The sequence below is a fragment of the Pungitius pungitius genome, chromosome 14, assembly GCF_949316345.1.
Source record: "Pungitius pungitius chromosome 14, fPunPun2.1, whole genome shotgun sequence".
Lineage (NCBI taxonomy): Eukaryota > Metazoa > Chordata > Actinopteri > Perciformes > Gasterosteidae > Pungitius > Pungitius pungitius.
The window spans coordinates 6167640-6184863 of NC_084913.1; the positions used below are offsets into that span (position 1 = coordinate 6167640).

The 17224-nt window shown below is 46.2% G+C and overlaps 2 protein-coding genes across 3 annotated transcripts; one reads left to right on the top strand and one right to left on the bottom strand.

The window, feature by feature from the left end:
• The first annotated feature begins 1330 nt into the window (after positions 1-1330).
• LOC119227182 (ectonucleoside triphosphate diphosphohydrolase 5) lies at positions 1331-9816 on the top strand. Its single transcript, XM_062557443.1, has 13 exons — positions 1331-3658; positions 3955-4034; positions 4334-4477; positions 4878-4953; positions 5419-5454; positions 5744-5832; positions 5910-5989; positions 6095-6156; positions 6242-6343; positions 7069-7212; positions 7313-7369; positions 7994-8109; positions 8246-9816. Exons 1-13 carry the CDS (start codon positions 3253-3255, stop codon positions 8327-8329), a joined length of 1476 nt encoding a protein of 491 aa, XP_062413427.1. The 5' UTR covers positions 1331-3252; the 3' UTR covers positions 8330-9816.
• A 125-nt stretch (positions 9817-9941) lies between these two features.
• coq6 (coenzyme Q6 monooxygenase) lies at positions 9942-17204 on the bottom strand. 2 transcript variants are annotated; one of them, XM_037485694.2, is made up of 12 exons: positions 16795-17201; positions 16355-16489; positions 15730-15788; positions 13995-14121; positions 12826-12956; positions 12632-12739; positions 12395-12457; positions 12180-12287; positions 11325-11527; positions 11112-11227; positions 10593-10759; positions 9942-10070 (listed from the first exon to the last, which is right to left on the bottom strand). In XM_037485694.2, exons 1-12 carry the CDS (start codon positions 16994-16996, stop codon positions 10041-10043), a joined length of 1449 nt encoding a protein of 482 aa, XP_037341591.1. In that variant the 5' UTR covers positions 16997-17201; the 3' UTR covers positions 9942-10040. The 2 variants fall into 2 exon arrangements, with proteins under 2 accessions (XP_037341591.1, XP_037341592.1); XM_037485695.2 differs by lacking the exon at positions 9942-10070 and having other exon boundaries at positions 10620-10759; positions 11325-11471; positions 16795-17204.
• Positions 17205-17224: the final 20 nt, after the last annotated feature.

Below are 17224 nucleotides of genomic sequence, written 5' to 3' on the forward strand. Positions count from 1 at the left end.
ACCCCACGCCTGGCCGCCGCCCCGGCAGGCCGCCGGACCTTAGCTGTCGGGTCCCCACCCTCCCTCCCCTTGTCTGATTTTTTCCGGTTCTGCTCCCCTTTAGGACCGTCTGGAATTCGGTCCTTGAGGGGGGGGTTCTGTCACGGTTTGGCTTCGCTTCCGGTTTTAGTTTGAAGTTTCATGTCTCTTGTGGTCCTGGGTTAACTTCACTTCCTGCCTTGTCTTGTGATTGCGTGATTGATTCCACCTGTGTCCAATCACCTGCACCTCCCTTGTGTATTTAAGCCCTGTGTGCCAGTTGTCCTTTGTCGCGTCATTGTCCATGTCCATGTGTCCCTTGCCGTTGGAGCACGTTATTGTTTTCTTGTCAAGATTAAAGAGCACGTTGTTCGAGAACCTCTGCATTTGAGTCCTGCTTCCGCCTGCTCCAGCACCGTTCTTGACATAATGTATAGTTAGTGCAGGTCATTATTTGAAACCACTACATTCTCTCAATTATCTTGTTCAGCTTTCCGCTGGAGCCTGTGTCCAGTGTGGATTATTTATCAAACAAAAAAGTAAATATCACAAAAGTGTTGGGTGTAGCTACTGCAAACTGAATCCGATCGGGTCACTCTCTGCTCTGGCTTCATCAACGGAGTTTGAAGACTAAATTTAAAGGTAATTACTATGACAGTGAGGAGAGAACACTGAAATAACCCTGAGCTTTTCCAAGCTGTCATTATCACTGGAATTGTAATGACAAGGTTTGGGACTCTTCAATGGACTTCGTGGGGCAGGACACCCACAAACATGGCATTCCTGAGGGTAACATTGCAGCATATTAATGATATATTGCACAGTGTAGATTACAAAGCTGGGGTCTCTTCTCATGCTTTATGGTTTCAGTTAACTTGAAACGAAATACAAAAATGTCCTTTAAAACATTGTGTTTGCAATGTGCAGCGTCATGCTGCAGAAGAAACCTTTACATACTGATTATAGAGCTGGAGTTCACTTTTGGATGACGTCCTAACATGATTTGGCAACATAGAGAATTTTGAGCTCGGGGGTTAGCTTTGTAGACTCAATGCAAAACAATTCTGTTTGTCTTAAATATGTTTTTGATACTTCCAGCCAGCAGAGATTTTCCAGCAATTACCTTAAATGTCTGTTTTAAATATCCATATTCGTGTGACATTTTACCAAGAGGGCAGTTCCTATTGCATCACGTTATAATGCTTTTAGGTGTGTTTGAAACTGAAATGTGCTGTGATTCACACACCAAATAGCCTGAGGTGGAGTGCAGCTGCCTAAACTCTACACATTATCCAAACTAATTGTGACATTTACTCCGAGATGTGTCTGAACATTAACAGCATTTAACGTCATTTTGAAAAAATATTTAACAAGGGACTCCAAAATGAAAACACGCCCCAGACCAAACGGGGCTTCTTTTATATTTGCACAAGGACATTTGTGTCCAGGGTTTATTAGTCACATTATCACATACGTTAACATGCATCCAAGACATCTACCGGCCCGAGCACGGGAGAGGTCCTGCACATGGAGCTTTGATAGGGGCGAAGGGCCATTCTGGTCAGCCGCAGGATTGAAAAAAGTAGCCACAGTATTTAGAAAAAGGAAGGAGTAAAGAAAGTCCAATATTTTTAGTTCAAATTACAGTGCTTTGCAAAGTCAAGTGTCCTGGGAGCGGAGGAGGAACATTGGTTCCAAGCCCCACCCTCCCCCACATTGTCCCCTCTGTGGGCTTCCATGCAACTCCTTTGTGCCCATCTGCAGGACCTCGGCCCTTCCCCTTTACGCCCTCCAACACTGGGCTGCAGCCAGCCGCTTTGGCTTCTGCCTCAGTAGCCCGCTGCCTGGGGTGAAACAGTCATGCATAAGAACATGCTAGGTCAGGGCCGGGGCAGGTTCAGTGTCCATAGGATGCCTCAGTTGCTATATCAACGCCTCCTGTTTCTGCTCCGGTGATACAGAGTGGTGGGGGAAATATCACAGGCCTGTAAAAAAATCCCCGTTCACGTACAAGGTGCCTGAGCGGCTCCGGGCTTCACTGCCGTAGGACATCCTTGCACCCTGCAGTAAGTGAACGTTACTGTGAGACAGCATTAGCTGATACATTACGGCATGTTTTCTGATGCTCTGCCAAACACCCACCAAAAACAGCCACTCATGCTTTTCATGCATTTTCTAGTGAGACGTGCCTCACGGCCCAAATACTTTTCCCTTGGAAAGCCTGTGGTTAACACAAGGATGAGTGGGAGTGAGATGATACTTTTTTTTTTTTCTAGCTGGAGCGCAGGTCACGTTTGTATTTTTTTTAAGGATGGTGAAAGTGCTGAAGTAGAATTTACTGTGGTGATTATTGCAGGATCATGAAGATCAGACATGATTCATTCCAACTACTTAACATGGTAGTAGATAATACCTGATAAAACAAAGCCTGAATCCATTCTAGCAGCAAAACACAACGAGTCATTTTCATTTTCTGTCTTTAACAAGTGTAGGAGTTTCTTGTTTTAATTCACTGTTTCATCTAAAAAGCCACAATATACTGTATGTGAAATGCAAGATTATAAAATTATAATAACAGTAATTCAAATAAGAATTACTGGTGTGCTTTTATTACTGCTAAAATATAACTTACATCACTCTTAATGTGGGAAGTAGCCAAATTTGAGGAGTTGTGAAAGGGTTGCAGAGTAAAGGAATTTCTGAGGCAAGTTACTATGTAAGTCCTAAAGACACCCATAAAAGGGTCATTTAAGAGTTTTTTAAGACCTTTAAAGAACTTTATAAATCCCGTTCTTCTTTCTTTGGGGGATTTTTTTGGCTCCAGCAGGATAACCAGTAAAGATGAGGAGGGGAAAAACATAACCAACCCCCTAAAAAAGGAAATGCTGTTGGTAGGCAGGTAGTCTGTCTCAAAGTCAGCACATCAGGAGAAGGAGGGTGGAGGGGGGGACTCCTGATGGAGTTGGGATGGACCTCCACAGGATTGGTGGATGGCTTCACTCGGCTTGGCCCCATGCCAAGCCCATATGTCTTTATATACTGTGAGCCGGTGACCGGACTGTCCCGAGTCCCTCTGTCTCTCTCTCTAACTGTCTCTCCCTGCAGGGCCGCAGTCCATCTTGAGGTCCAGCATCCCACCGGCGCTTCTTCTCCACCAGCTTCCCTTGCTCTTCTTCTTCTCCCCCCCCCCCCCCCCCCCCCCACACACCCACCCACACACCCACCTCCGCGGCCATGCACACAATGGCCCTGCTCCTCACTCTATCCGCGTGGCTCCTGGGTGCGAGCCTCGTAGCGGAGGCGACCTACTACCGGCACCACCGCTACGTCCCCTACTTCCACCGCTACCGGGATCACTCCGCCAACGCGGAGAACCTCCTCCCGGAGGTCCCGGACCCGGCGCCCGGAGCCACGCAGCCGGGCGCGCCGACCCGTCCCGAGATCCCCGAGGTGATCCACCCGCGACCCGAAGTCCTCGACCCGGTGCCAGAGCTTTTCCACACGGTGCCCGAGGTGGTGCATGCGATCGAAGAAGCCTCCTCCGCCGGCGACGCCAACCGGGTTTTCTACGGGGTCATGTTCGACGCCGGGAGCACGGGCAGCAGGATCCACATCTACAAGTTCATCCAGAAGGACCCCGGTAAACGCACCGCCTTCACTAACCTCTCTCCTTAGAGCGACGCGCACGTGCTGCTCGCGCGGCGCGCTGTCCGAGGGTAAACACGCACCGGCACAGTGCGCGCGCGCGCGTGCCACAGTTTCTCAAAGTGGCCGATGGTGTCTTATGAGCTCTGACCCTGCAGGCAGACGTTATAGGGGACGAGCCGTGGAACAAATGTCGTGACTTATAAAAGAAAAACCTAAGCACTTACATGCACTCGGGTGTTTTATATGTGCACTTTATGATCTGTTCACCCACACTGACTTCTCTTTCAGTCGAGCTGCCCGTCCTGGACAGTGAAATGTTCCACGCAGTGAAGCCTGGACTGTCTCATTATAAGGACAACCCTGAGAAGGTATGCACGCATGTCTACACCGTCACTTATTATTAATTATCGGGTAAATTGGGGAGTTGTCCAATGTGTGCAAACCCCTGGGATTTTCTTTTGGGTTGGGTTCATGTGATGTAAACACTGTATAATTACAAAATCGCCTCCTGCCGATGCTGTCACTGCTGCCCGCTGCTGTGCCTTGTGATGCACGCAGGTTTCACAAAGACCTCGACCGCCTGTAGCGAAACTACTTAGTTTGAATACCTAATGCTCTCCATTTGATGACCATGACGCGTGTGACCTGATTGTCATCTCTCCCGCAGGGTGGCGACACCATCCGACAGCTGCTGAAGATTGCTAAGAAGACGGTGCCAGAGGAGGACTGGGGGAGGACCCCGGTGGTCCTGAAGGCCACGGCGGGTCTTCGTCTGTTGCCTGAAGACAAGGCCAATGCTCTTCTGGAGGAGGTGAGGCACGTTTTCTCATTCTGCCCTCAGACAGTTTGGCACAAAAACCACCCGTCGCGCCAAGCGAGGGATGAGAAAACCACTAAGTGCTTACAAATGTCACTGAAGAAGAAAAAAAGAGGCAGCGAGTCTGCCCGTTTGGTGGCTATCGTGTTGCAAAAAAACAGCTGTTGTGGGGTTGTGTGGAGTGACCATATTTGTCCTTTAAAGGATAAAATCCAGGCTACTGTTCCAGGCATGCTTGTGGCTGAGTTATCTGTCACTCCGACACCCGAACTCTGAAGAGACTATATCTTGACACCAGCAGGGTTATTTTGGAGTGTAGTCATGTATCATTGTATTATTTTGACACGTATCCAGGAGATGATGGTAATGAAATTGTGATAAATCCATTCCATAGGTGCGAGAGGTATTTGACGAGTCCCCTTTCTTCGTGCCAAACAACAGTGTCTCCATCATGCAAGGAGCAAAAGAAGGTAGGTCACCTATTTGTGCTATAGTACGCAAAAACAACCAGATTTATTTTTGGTTCATTTTTGACAGCTTCATTGTCTGACCAGGTGCTTTTAACTGCCTCGTTGAGCGAGGACGCAGCAACCAGTGCTGCTCTCGTAACTCCTTTTTTTCAAGATGTCTGTTACTACCTCGCTTAGGAAAAGAAATAAGCCACCGCGAGTCGTCGCCCCCACGCCCAATAGTTTAGTGCCATCCCTCCGCATTACTCATTAAGACACCCTCGCTATGTTATGTCTCACCATGCAGTACGTGCCCTTCATTATCCTCGCTTTATGAGCCCAATAACGTGACATCCGAGACAGTTGTAATTACCTGGGCTGGTCTGCAACAGTAACTCTTAGTTGCACCAACTCTGCTGTTTTAGCTTCAACACGATGAATGAGCTTTTACTAATGCCGTCATTTTCACCCCTGTGCCGTTTTTAGGAGTCCTTGCCTGGGTCACAGTGAACTTCCTCACAGGTAAGACGTGGCTTGTGTTTTGCTATGGTGGTGTCAGCGGTCAGGAGGCTCATATCTGGGGCTCCAGTGTACACAGAGGCCCGACAGGGACAGACTCCTGTCTGAGGTCGTGAGCTCGAATTAACGGCTCCAAACAGGCTGCGAAAAAAAACCAACCCACCCGGCTCGAGCATGTGTCCTTATGACAGACGTGTTTGTAAAAGGCAGAAATGACAGCTGAAACTGCTCTCTTTGTTGCACTTCTTTAATGGCGCCTCGTCCCGTTTAACCTACACCTCGTTCCCCATAGGTCACTTGTACTCCAACACCAGGAAGACGGTGGGCATCCTGGACCTGGGTGGAGGATCCACACAGATCACCTTCCTCCCCAAGTCAAAGGTAAACAATTGATTGTATTTTGACAAATAAATTGCATCACCAAGATCCAGCCGCTAAACCTTTTTTTCATCCGACAGAAAACGGTTCAGTCCGCTCCCCCCACTTACATCGCTCAATTCAACCTCTTCGACCATCAGTATCAGCTCTACACGCACAGGTAATTAACACATGCAGAAGTTGCCGTTGGATTGGACTCGGCCCGTTGAAACTTCAGAGCAAACAGATTTACCTGAGAACTTGCGCCTCTGTCACCATCACACAGCTACCTCGGAAATGGACTGTTTGCGGCTCGACTGGCAACTCTCGGAGCTCTAGGAGCGGATGGTAGGGCTTCTAGGTTATTACTGCTTATTGCACTTTGTGTCAATCCACCACAGCGTCTTCATTGAGACGTTTTTCTTTTACCCAGGCCTGGATTGGAAAGTCTTCACTAGTTCCTGCCTCCCGAAAAAGTTCACCGACGATTTGACTTTTGGGGGAAACACATACAAAGTGAGCGGGATTCCAGACGGTAAGATATAAGCACCCTGAGGCTTTAAATTGAAGTGCTTTGGACGCAGCGGCCTGTGCATTCCTTCTTCAAACTCTAGAAACCTTTGGAGTACAGTAGAAGACGGCCCCTCGCAAGAGAACATTTATCCGCTCAAGCTCCTGTGACCTTGGCGCAAAACGCATGTTTTGTCATCCTCTCTCTCTCTCTCTCTCTCTCTCTCTCTCTCCCCCCGTCTTCCCTCTCGGACAATTATACCGCAGTCAACCTTGTATTTAAACCAAAAGAAAACTGTCAGTTAACTTCACAAGTAAGGCAGTCACTCCCATACCGCAGTCGAGTGGCCAAAAGATGCCGGGGCTTGTTGGTATTTTTTTTTGTGTGTGTAACGAGCGGCTTGATCTGAACCGCTCACAATTATGTGGTATAAATAGACAGGCCAGCGGGGCCGCAGTGGCTGCCGCTCTTGTCCCGGGGCGCATGGCTTTGCCGGCACAAATGAGCCGACCATATCCGCGGGGGCTGTGTGAAACTTGTCCCTCTGGGGCTTCCCTTGTTTATTGCCTGGTGAGCCCCCGGCTTTTGACCTCGGGCTAACCTCAAAGCTGAGGCTTTAGACTCTCCCGGGTTCCATTCCACCCATCGCTGCTTCAAAAAGCACCTTCCCAGCAGCAAAAAAGCGCCACCTCTTCCAGTGTTAGTCAAGAAACCCTTTGACGTTTTCCTTTGCATCTCTCTTTCTTCAGGCTATGCGGGATACAAGCTGTGCTACTATGAGGTCATGAAGGTAATCAAAGGAATAGTGCACCAGCCTTATGAAGTGAAGGGCAGCAGTGTCTTCTATGCCTTCTCCTACTACTTTGACAGAGCTGTGGACTCCGGCCTCATTGGTGAGTGGGAACAGACCAAAGAGCCAACATCAATATCATTATTTTCCTTTGCACAAAATAGGTATGCATTTATTGCATGCTTGTTTTTTTTCCGGCACAGATGGCAGTCGAGGTGGTTCCGTTGAAGTCAGAGATTTTAAGAAGAGAGCCAAGGAGGGTAAGAGTTTACATGTTACCTTCTCTAGGGTTAGAAGTTGCACATATCAGTAATTGAATCCCTGAAACTGAGCAAAAATGTTATCCTTTGCAAATATGTGAATATAGGTCATCATTGCTACAAAATGTTTAAGCATATTTGACACACAGAGCGTGACACTTGCAATACCCACGTAGAACCAGATCTATGGGAAGGAGACGGACGTGTTATGCGAGGCCGTTTGTGTTTGTGAGAACACTGTCACGTGGTCTCGAGGAACAAGTCTGGCTCAGACCGGCTGAGCCCAAGATGCCTGTCTGGCCCCCGGCAGGAGGGCACCTGACAGCCACACACCAGCCCGGGGGCTGACACACACTGAAACACACAAACTGTGTTTGACACTGCCGCCCACCCCGCAGCCTTGCGCTGACCCTCGGCTGTTCTGATCGCACCTCCCTGTTTATTTAACCAAACAAAACACAAAGATCATCCTTTAATCATGCAGCGCAGGGGCTAGAAAAGGTGTTTTTGTTTTTTAATACATGGGTCTATGATACATCTGTCAAATGCTTTCTTTCTTTGTCAGTGGTATGTGAAACCCGTACTAGTGTTGTGTCTGAGACCTGTGGTTATTTGTGTTTGCAGTGTGCAACAAAATGACCAAGTACCGTGCTATTAGCCCCTACCTGTGCATGGATATGACATACATCACCTGTCTGCTAAAGGAGGGCTTTGGATTCAAAGACGACACAGTGCTGCAGGTGAGCAAACAACTGGGCAAAGTGGGTTTGGGAAATCTTGAAGAGATGCATAATATGACAAAACCGGAATATTTGATCTGTACTGTATATCTCTGGGATCATGAATAATTCCCCCACCTGTAACTCTGCTCAACAGCTATCCAAGAAGGTGAACAACGTGGAGACCAGCTGGGCCCTGGGAGCGACCTTTGACTACTTCAGAAACCTCAACATCCACTAAGGACGGCTCGCTGCCACTGCAGCCGGCACTGAGAGGGACAGCGCGTCACCGAGGGGCTTCCCCGCCCCTCCATCAGCCCGTCGCGCCTCTTCTCCTCGACCTCGGCCGCCCCGTTGAAGAAATCACTATATTTTTCACAAGGCCAGCTGTTTCTACTGTATGTCGAGCTAGTAACTGGTTGCCTCCCTTCATTTTTGTAAAACGTTTAGCTCTTCGACCCCTGGTGGGCGTCTGATTTGCGCCCACCTGGTGCGTGTGCACGGGGTAGTCCAGAAGCAATGCAACATTGCGTGCACTGTACAGTGGAATTTACTGGAAGTGCAACAAATAGTTGTCTTTCTACATGCTTTTAAAACAATCACCTTCCATTTTTAGTAGTAAACAATTATGCATAACCCTAATTTTCTAATTGATTTGCCCCTCAGCATCTTTAGCAGGAGAGCTGTGGACAATTCTACAGATTCTTTTCTTCAACTTTGCACGTAACACTTTAATTGCAGGTATTGTAGCTCCGACATGATCAGTTGCTTCAATGTTGACTTGTGAGTTGTGAATACACGTTTAGTTTTTGGAATCACCATGACTGAAGGGCGGCAAGGAGAACTCTGTGTCGAGATGCCTTTCACAGACTGTTGTATAGCCGTTACATGTATGACGTTAATGCCTGTTGTGTTGAGACAATATTGTTTGTTTTATCTAGAATGGAACATATCTAATCAAGTGTGGCTAAATTGCGGGTGTGCCTGGGCTGAACTCTGTTTTAGATTTTAAAAAAGGCCTCTAATCAGGGAAGATACAGCTAAAACTGGGTAGAGTGTGACCAACATCATTCAAAGCCATTAAATGCAGCAAAATTATTTAAAAAGGTGAAACCCAACTTATTTGTTGCTAGTTGCGCAAAAACATTTATGAATGGGAGCTTTTGAATTAATATTTCTTGTGAACTGTACAAATATTTAAAGTTTTTTTTTTTAATATAGAGCATTTGAATTGCTCTCTAATTTTTGTGTAACTGCTCTTTTGACTATTCCTTTGCAGTCTTTTCAGTATTCAACATGTTCAATAACTACTGGTGTATATACAGAATGTAAACTTCTTATTCATTAAATATTGTGACAGTAACTCCTCTTACACTGCTGCACAATTTCTCACAAATGTTCATCATGAATAACCTGATAGGCGACAACATGTAAATTGCTTTTATTATGACCAGTGAAACGGAATATTGTATATTATAAATGTATGGTTTAATTAAACATGGTATATTTACTCTGTATTTGTAATTTTTATATCAGACTTCTTGTAATTAAATGCTTTAGAGCACAATAAGGTGCCTCAGATCAAAAAATGTTTGTGCTTGAAATCATTTTTTTTTTTTTATCAGAATGTGCAAACATTGGACTTACTACACTGTTTAAATAAACTCCCATTGGAGAATAGGGTGCTACACAATTCCTATAATTTATGAGAAATGCACATCATGGATAATTGGTCATGAACAATAGTTATGCTTTAAACATACATATAATATGCTCGGAGCAGCTACAGTTTAGTGTTGTCGATCTGTATTCATTTTGTAGCAAAGCAAACAAAAAGAACCAACGCCACAAGATTAAAATATATCTATTTAATTTCTTTTACATTTTTTTACAGCCATCAAATCTCACACAGTTTATGAAGATCCACCAGCACCATTAGCACAAAACATGCATCACTTGCTTGCAAATGCCATGATCTGCTCCTGTAGAGAAAGAGAGACATCAATTTATAAACTGAATCACGCCTACTAAAAGCCAGATACACCGAAGACCTCTACACAAAACCTGTAAACCAGTGACCTCAGAACATTTAATATGGAAAAAATGTCACGTTCAACTTTTGTGCCTCCATCGTGAACGGCCTCTCAGTCACAGTGGTGCTGGTTTGAATCACTTAGTAGGGAATAAAGTCATTTCACATCAGTGGTCGGTGATAAAAGGGGTGTGAAAACACAAGCCAACACCGCCGTCCGCTGCCCCAGGACCAACCCTGCACCCCACCCACACACACACTTTTTGGTAACACTACATTTGGGGCTAAACTTAGATGCCATAGTAGTAGGTTGAGACCTCTGGAAATTACAGACACTGCCAAAGTAAAGCTCTGTGTAATCAGAAAAGTGCATGGAGGTGGAGGCGGAGCTTGGGTTGGATAGGTGTTCAATATTATCTGACTGATGGCCAGGTTCACTGGGATGTGCAGGAGGTCGAGGCTAGAAGCTTACTTTCAGCGCTGGGACCATGTTGGTGGCCTGCAGACCGAAGGTGCGGAGGAGAACAACAGGAGCGGCGTTAGTGGAGTAGAGGTGTTTCATGAGGTCGATGGCAGCCATCATGGGCAGATTGTGTCGTTGGCGTTCAGTTTCATACTCCAGCAGGTGCTGCATCGCGCCTGCAGAAACAGATTTGGGGGTTAACCTATGAGGACAGTTTAAGTTGAGTACTTCAGTCCTGTGTTTCCTGCATTAAGTCAAGGCATTGGTGCTATTTTGAACATTCAGAACTTTTAACAGTGGAAAAAATGAAGATAGTATCTCAAAACAGAATTAGATTTCTTATAAAAAGCAACTTGCATATAGTTCTTGGCAGAATTAACAAAAGAAAAAAAAATGTTGCCCGGAAAAGTCGCTTTTTATATTTGGGTCGACAGCATGCGTTTGAGTTGGCGCTATGGAAAAGAGTTTAGGGGAAACCGCTGGTCTATGGTCGCAGGGCTTGGGTCTGTTTAGAGAGTTCTCACTGACCCAGATCCTTCCCGTCAAAGGCTGCCTGGCTCAGGATACGTGTCAGGCAAGCCACATCCCCAAAGCCCAGGTTGGCTCCCTGACCAGCCAGAGGATGGACGCGATGGGCTGCATCTCTGCAGAGGAAAACAGTATGCCATTCCATGCACAGCGCGAGGAAGAAGCGTCATGTAGTTAATGTTGCTACTGCGCAGGCCGCCGTGACCATCTTACCCAATGAGAGCTACCCGGTGCCTGATGTACTCCGATGCATGCCCGATGCCCAGAGGAAACTTGACCCTGCTCTTTGGACCGATGCCTGCCACACTGGGGGGAAGCTGTCGAGGCGAACCTGCAGATGGCATGATGGCCGACAGGGTGCTGCGGAACAGTGAGCCAGCCGTCTCAATAAACTCAGACTGGTTCTCGTTACTCCACTGTCGAGAACACAGACAGACAAGAACACAGGGACATGTTCACAGGGAAGGAAATATGACCAGATGAGAGAGAGAGAGAGAGAGTGCAAAAACAGACGTCATTCCTTTGAGTGGAGAAAGAAATTAGCTCATACAGGCCAACGAGGGCACAAGGGCTCTTTTCCCCTCCCTAACTAACTGGTTTGGCAGGGCTTCAAGAGCCAGGCTGATTAAAAGAAGATGCCAGCCAGGCTGTGCTGTTGAATTAGGCCTGTTTGAAAAACATTCCATGCAGTAATGGTCGACACTGAAGGACCACAGGTTTAATTAGCAAACCAGGCCCGAAACCAAACGTGACTCAACCGTGGTGACCCCGTCCATCAGCAGGCCTAGCAAAAAATAGACGGCTTGGGAAAAGGAGTTTCTCCCAACATAAAAAAAATACAAAAAGGTATGTCATTGTCATAGTGAAATAGTCAAACTGTTTAAAGTTTGGGAAAAACAATTACGGCATTGTTTGCATGAGTCATAAAACAGCTCAACGCTTCAGTGAGTCTATGGGTATTCCGCCACATGTCGCGCACCGCACAGAATGCAGAATGGTGCAACACCTTGCCGTCGGACATAAAATCTGAAGACAAATGGGCAGCTCGACGGTTAGAGCCAGACTTACGAAGGCAGAGTTGATGGCGTCGACGAAGCGCTCCTCATCCAGCTCCAGCAGCTCCTGTGCTTGTTGATGGCTGGTCGACCAAACCAGAGAGCTCTCCGTGTCCGACAGCTGCGGCGCACAGAGGATTGGTCGAAGAAGCGTTATCAGATACTTAGGAGACTGACGGGACACTTTCAAAGAAAGAAATACTGCAGTGAATAATGTGGATGTATTACCGGTAGCATTGCAATGGGCCCCGATGGGAGAAACCTCTGCCATGCCACATTGTTCTCTGTGGGCTGTCCAACACATGAACCGGTTTAAATTAAATATTGTGGCTTTGCAATGTTAATTACATAGTTTGCAGTTATTACAAAAGGGTTCTTCTGGGTTGGTGCATTGGAACATGAAACGCTATGTGAAAAGGTTCAAACTCAGTGACCCCCCCGCCCCCGAGTGTATGTGACACTCACCTCTGATAGGTGCAGCACGGCAACCACAGCAGATTGGTCGTAATTCCACTTGACTGTTGGAATCCCCAATTCCTGCCGAACCATTGAGTTTGGTCCATCGGCACCAATCTGAAAAACATTTGGACATGGTAAAAAAACAAAACAGGAACAAGAACAGATGAATGTTTCGCTTGTGATGATGGAATGAAACTGACCAACAGCTTGGTCTCAACACTCTCTCCGCTGGCCAACGTGACCTTGACCCATGGGATGGCGTGTGCGGGCTGGTGGGGCATGGGCCACGAGTACTTCACCACCTCAGACCTGTATTTTACTTGCACGTTCTCTGACAAACAACAAGGACATCAAAACTGGTGACTACATAGGCAGCAGAGGGGGTAAAAAAGGCAGATTCAGGATGGTGTGACAAAAGGGATCAATCTGGGTCCTCAGTATGCGCGTGTCATCACACTAAATCAGCGCTGTGCTCATTTTTCCAGCAAAACAAGGAGGATTTTGTCCCTGCGGCCACAGCAGTGGAAGATCTCTAAACCACTTCATAAAACCACCATTGGTTCTCCTCCTTAAAACTTTACATTTGACAGTCTTCTTAATGGTCTCGGCGTCCCCCAGTGGCTGGTGTTTTATCTAAAAGCACAGCAGGCCACGGACCCTGAGCTACGCCGAATCACGCGGACTTGGAGGGGCACCCTTCCACAGCTACTGCTTCCTGAATGAGACAAAGTACAGGTTTCCTGGGATTTTGAGAGCAGGGTTCCATTGAAACCAGCTGTGTTGAGCACACATTTCATGTACTTTGGGCTAAGCCGGACAACCCCGCGGCTAAAATGAGAGGAGAGAAGCCGTCGAATGGGAGGCACATGAAGCGAAGACGTGCCGCAATCACACGATCGCCGTTTGCCGCAAAATGTTAAAAACGGTTTATAAATATGCCACCTGAGCTGTCAGGCACATTGCGGGGCTGGGTTTTATTTGCAAATCTCACCAAAGTTGGTCTAATGTCAACAGAAAGACAGCACGAAAAAATATCAGCGCTTTGGTGTCTGAAGAGGTGGCAAAGCTTGGGAGCACGTGGCAGCTGTGAATCGGTCACTGGACCACTTCACGTGTACACAGAGGGTGCCGGGCCCTGCAGTCCTAAAAATGTAAGAAAAACAGGAGCTCCGAGGGCCGAACCGGTCTTTAAAATCCTGGAGAGGGTACAAATAAACAAAACCTGGGGACAGGATGGCCTAAATGTGGCAGCATTAGCTGCCAGACTCAGCTTCCATTACGAAGATGGAACATGAATCAAGGGGGTCTCACAGAGCTCGGCTGCTCACTGTGAGGGGCTTCGTCTTCCAATCGTAAATGCTGCGCTTACCAGGCAGGTCGTCCAGCTGTTTAGTGAGTGCAGCCACAACGATGTCGTTCTCCACAATGTGTGCCATCTCGTCCTGCATGTCCTCCTTATCGAACGTGATCAGGACATCGGAGCAGGCATCCCAAACCTAGATGAGAGAGGTTTATCCTTAATAACAGAATTTCACAGCTGACTTCGAAACAATGGAGCCCTCTGAGGGGGGGGGGGGGGGGGGGGGGACGGACCACATGACACTTTGTGTCTCGTGCAAACGCAAATAACAAATGACATCTTTGTGAACATAAAGATTGAGTCAATATTTATCCGCAACAAACAGTAGAGATATAGTTTTGGGTTACCATAATTCCAACCTGGAATTACTATTTGAGTTAAACGTGAAGGGGTGACAAGTGTTTGTACAAGGTTAATCCTCACCTGGGTTGTAACTATGGTGACCAAACCTATCATTCTGCAATAACATGCTGCTGCACTACTTTTTTTCCCCCCCAACTTGCCATAAAGTAGGGGGGTATACCTGACAGAAAACCACTAATGGCAGTGGGTTTGCAACTTGTGATAAGTGGTTGGGAAGCAAGATTGACGGAGATCAGCACCCCCCCAACCCCTGTTTTATGCAGGGCGAAATTAAGCAGCATTAAGGTCGAATCTGTTATACATACTTTAGGATTTAACTAAAACACTTCCTCAAAACTTAGAGAATCTAGGCAAAATGACACCTTGTTTGCCTTCTCCTTTAAATCTAAACCGTGGAAGAACATTTTACTGCATGGAAAGAATGTTATTTAGAGTTGACCTGCAGTACATACTTTTCAGTGCAATTGAGGAAACGCATGAGCGAGATTCAATGGGCAAACAAGCCATGGTGGTGGTAGAAGACTCGAGGTATAATGGGAGAGGTGCACTACCATAATCACTGTAAGGCACTGCATGATGACATCGTAGGGCCAGAGAGAAACCCTGCGGTTGGGTGCTTCGTACACAGCAACCACATCTTACAAGAGGGACTGAGCCCGCACCCACAGCCGTAAAGCGGGCTCCCTCTGCAGCAAACCACCAACCTCCGAATCTTTCATCTTCTTAGCGTTGTTCGCTTGAATTTTCATAATTATAAGATGTGGGGAATGAGTACTAATTTGAAAACGTCAAAATGATTTACTCTTCATAGAAAAAAAATGGCTTTAGTAAGTAAAACCTGCATGGTCAAAGAGCCATCCAGTATATCCAGAGTATATGCCACAAGATGGACTTTTTTTATATACAAATTCTTCTTCTTCTTTGGTATTTCTAGTAGCACAGATCGGGCAAAGCTACTGAAAAAATAAATTGCACTAAAAGGAATGAACAAAATGCAGTATTACCCATAACCCCCGATTCCAGCTATTTCATGTGAACAATTGCATCTCACAAACATGATATGATACAACACTGGGTTGCTTGTTGACTACACTGAATCTTGAGTTTGAGTGTCAGACTTTTGAAATTGCATGAATCTGTCCCGGTGATTGATGGATAAAAGAAATGCATGTAGTTAGCCTGTAAATTGGAAGAGTCTGGAGGGCCTATGAATAAAACAAAGTTGTGTAACCAAAGGACTACTGTAGTATGCGGTAGTTTTGATTGTCTTAAATTATTCTCTTCTGAAAGTTTGACGTAGCCCTGCAGTGGCAGTAAATCTACCTTTGTGTTGCACATTTTAAAAGATAATTTAGTATAAGTGAGCTCAAGATCAACATACCTGCATCCTTTTATAGGGCTTGCACCGCATCTTTGTGATGTGCTCCCATGCGCCAATACCTGTGTGTGCACAAATACGTTTAAAACAATTACAATACTGCATGTCTGGAAAAAGACTGTTGGTAATTGAACTAAAAATACAAACAAGGTAAGTTAGATAAACATTTGAACAATTATTTTACACTGAATAAAATCCATATTATTTGGTAAACTTTCATATGATTTTTGTCAGACGAACAGGTGGAAACCCTGGTTGTTTGTGGCAGCACATACAGGTAGCCTGAAAGGACTGTAATGTTGAGCTATTTCCAATGGATTCTAGACACGAGATAGCGAATTTCACAGGAGAGTCCATCGAACTTGGCTCGCTCTACAGGGAAGGACAAGTAAGGTCAGATATGGCCTCTGCCAAGCCCTACTGACTGGACAGTGTCTGACCCCTTATCCACACCGTGGGAGCCATTTATCAGGAGCTTTTCACAGGACTGGAGCTAATCCATTTTTTTGATATATTTTCTGTCTGTTGTGCCCCTGACGTATTCAATGTGTATAGAACTTTAGCAAGAACACAACCTGCCATAAGGCTGAGTTTTCCAGTGTTTAGTATGTCAGGAAGTATACTGTACCAGTGAGGAGGGTGGCAGAGCCTGGACTGATGGAGCTCACTCTGGTGCTGTAGGTGTCTGGGACCTTGTGCATTACTTTCTTGTTGCCCGCTTCAAGCAGAAGAATCTTCTTTCCTTCTAAGTTGCGATCCATGCCTTTAAAAAGAAAAGAAAAAGAGTATTAAGTAACAATGCTATTAAATATACGATTGAGTTTAAAAAGTTTTGCTGCAGTACAAAGTTCAAATCTGGCTAAATATGACTACACGTGTTTCCCAATGTCAACACATCCTGGAGTTTCTATTATAGTAACTAAGCGTTGTGTAATAATCCAACGTTTCTATGGATTCAACTAAAGAGTTGTTGCTCCCCTGTCACCCCGATGACACTTTTTAAAATGTATTTAAAATGTGTGGTTAGCTGATTACACGCTCCAAAATGTAAAGGACGACGTCACTCACCTAGGGAACATGCCATTGCAGATCCAACCATTCCTCCCCCGGATATAATGATATCATACACTTCATTCTTGCTGGAGTCGTCCACGTGCTGCGCACACACGAATCCTCGGCTGTGGATTTTTAAAGCAGAAACATGGTTTTCTGCCACCAGACAGCGGCCGAGTCCGTTAAAGGCCAGCGTCGCCCTTGTGAGCTTGTGCATGCTTCTGTCCTCACTCTGTCCTCAAATGAGAAGAGCCCCGGATTAAACGGGATGAACCACTACGACTTTGAGGTCTGTACACTTTCGTGCGTGTTATCAGACGGACGATCCCCCGTGAGTGTGTTGCAATTACTGCAGCTGTGCCATTTTTTGTGAAAATCTCGGCCGTATTAGTTTGTGTTGACAAGCGCTCCGAGATGAAACACTTCCGGGTTTCTTGTCCAATCA

Excerpts from the sequence above, each read along its gene's own strand:
- LOC119227182 (XM_062557443.1), top strand. The coding sequence starts at position 3,253 with ATGCACACAATGGCCCTGCTCCTCACTCTATCCGCGTGGCTCCTGGGT. Across the intron at positions 4,954-5,418 it reads CATGCAAGGAGCAAAAGAAG|GAGTCCTTGCCTGGGTCACA; the intron begins GTAGGTCACCTA and ends TGCCGTTTTTAG. Across the intron at positions 7,213-7,312 it reads TGTGGACTCCGGCCTCATTG|ATGGCAGTCGAGGTGGTTCC; the intron begins GTGAGTGGGAAC and ends TTTCCGGCACAG.
- coq6 (XM_037485694.2), bottom strand. The coding sequence starts at position 16,996 with ATGCACAAGCTCACAAGGGCGACGCTGGCCTTTAACGGACTCGGCCGC. Across the intron at positions 12,458-12,631 it reads CCGTGCTGCACCTATCAGAG|CCCACAGAGAACAATGTGGC; the intron begins GTGAGTGTCACA and ends TGTGTTGGACAG. Across the intron at positions 12,288-12,394 it reads GGCCCATTGCAATGCTACCG|CTGTCGGACACGGAGAGCTC; the intron begins GTAATACATCCA and ends TGTGCGCCGCAG.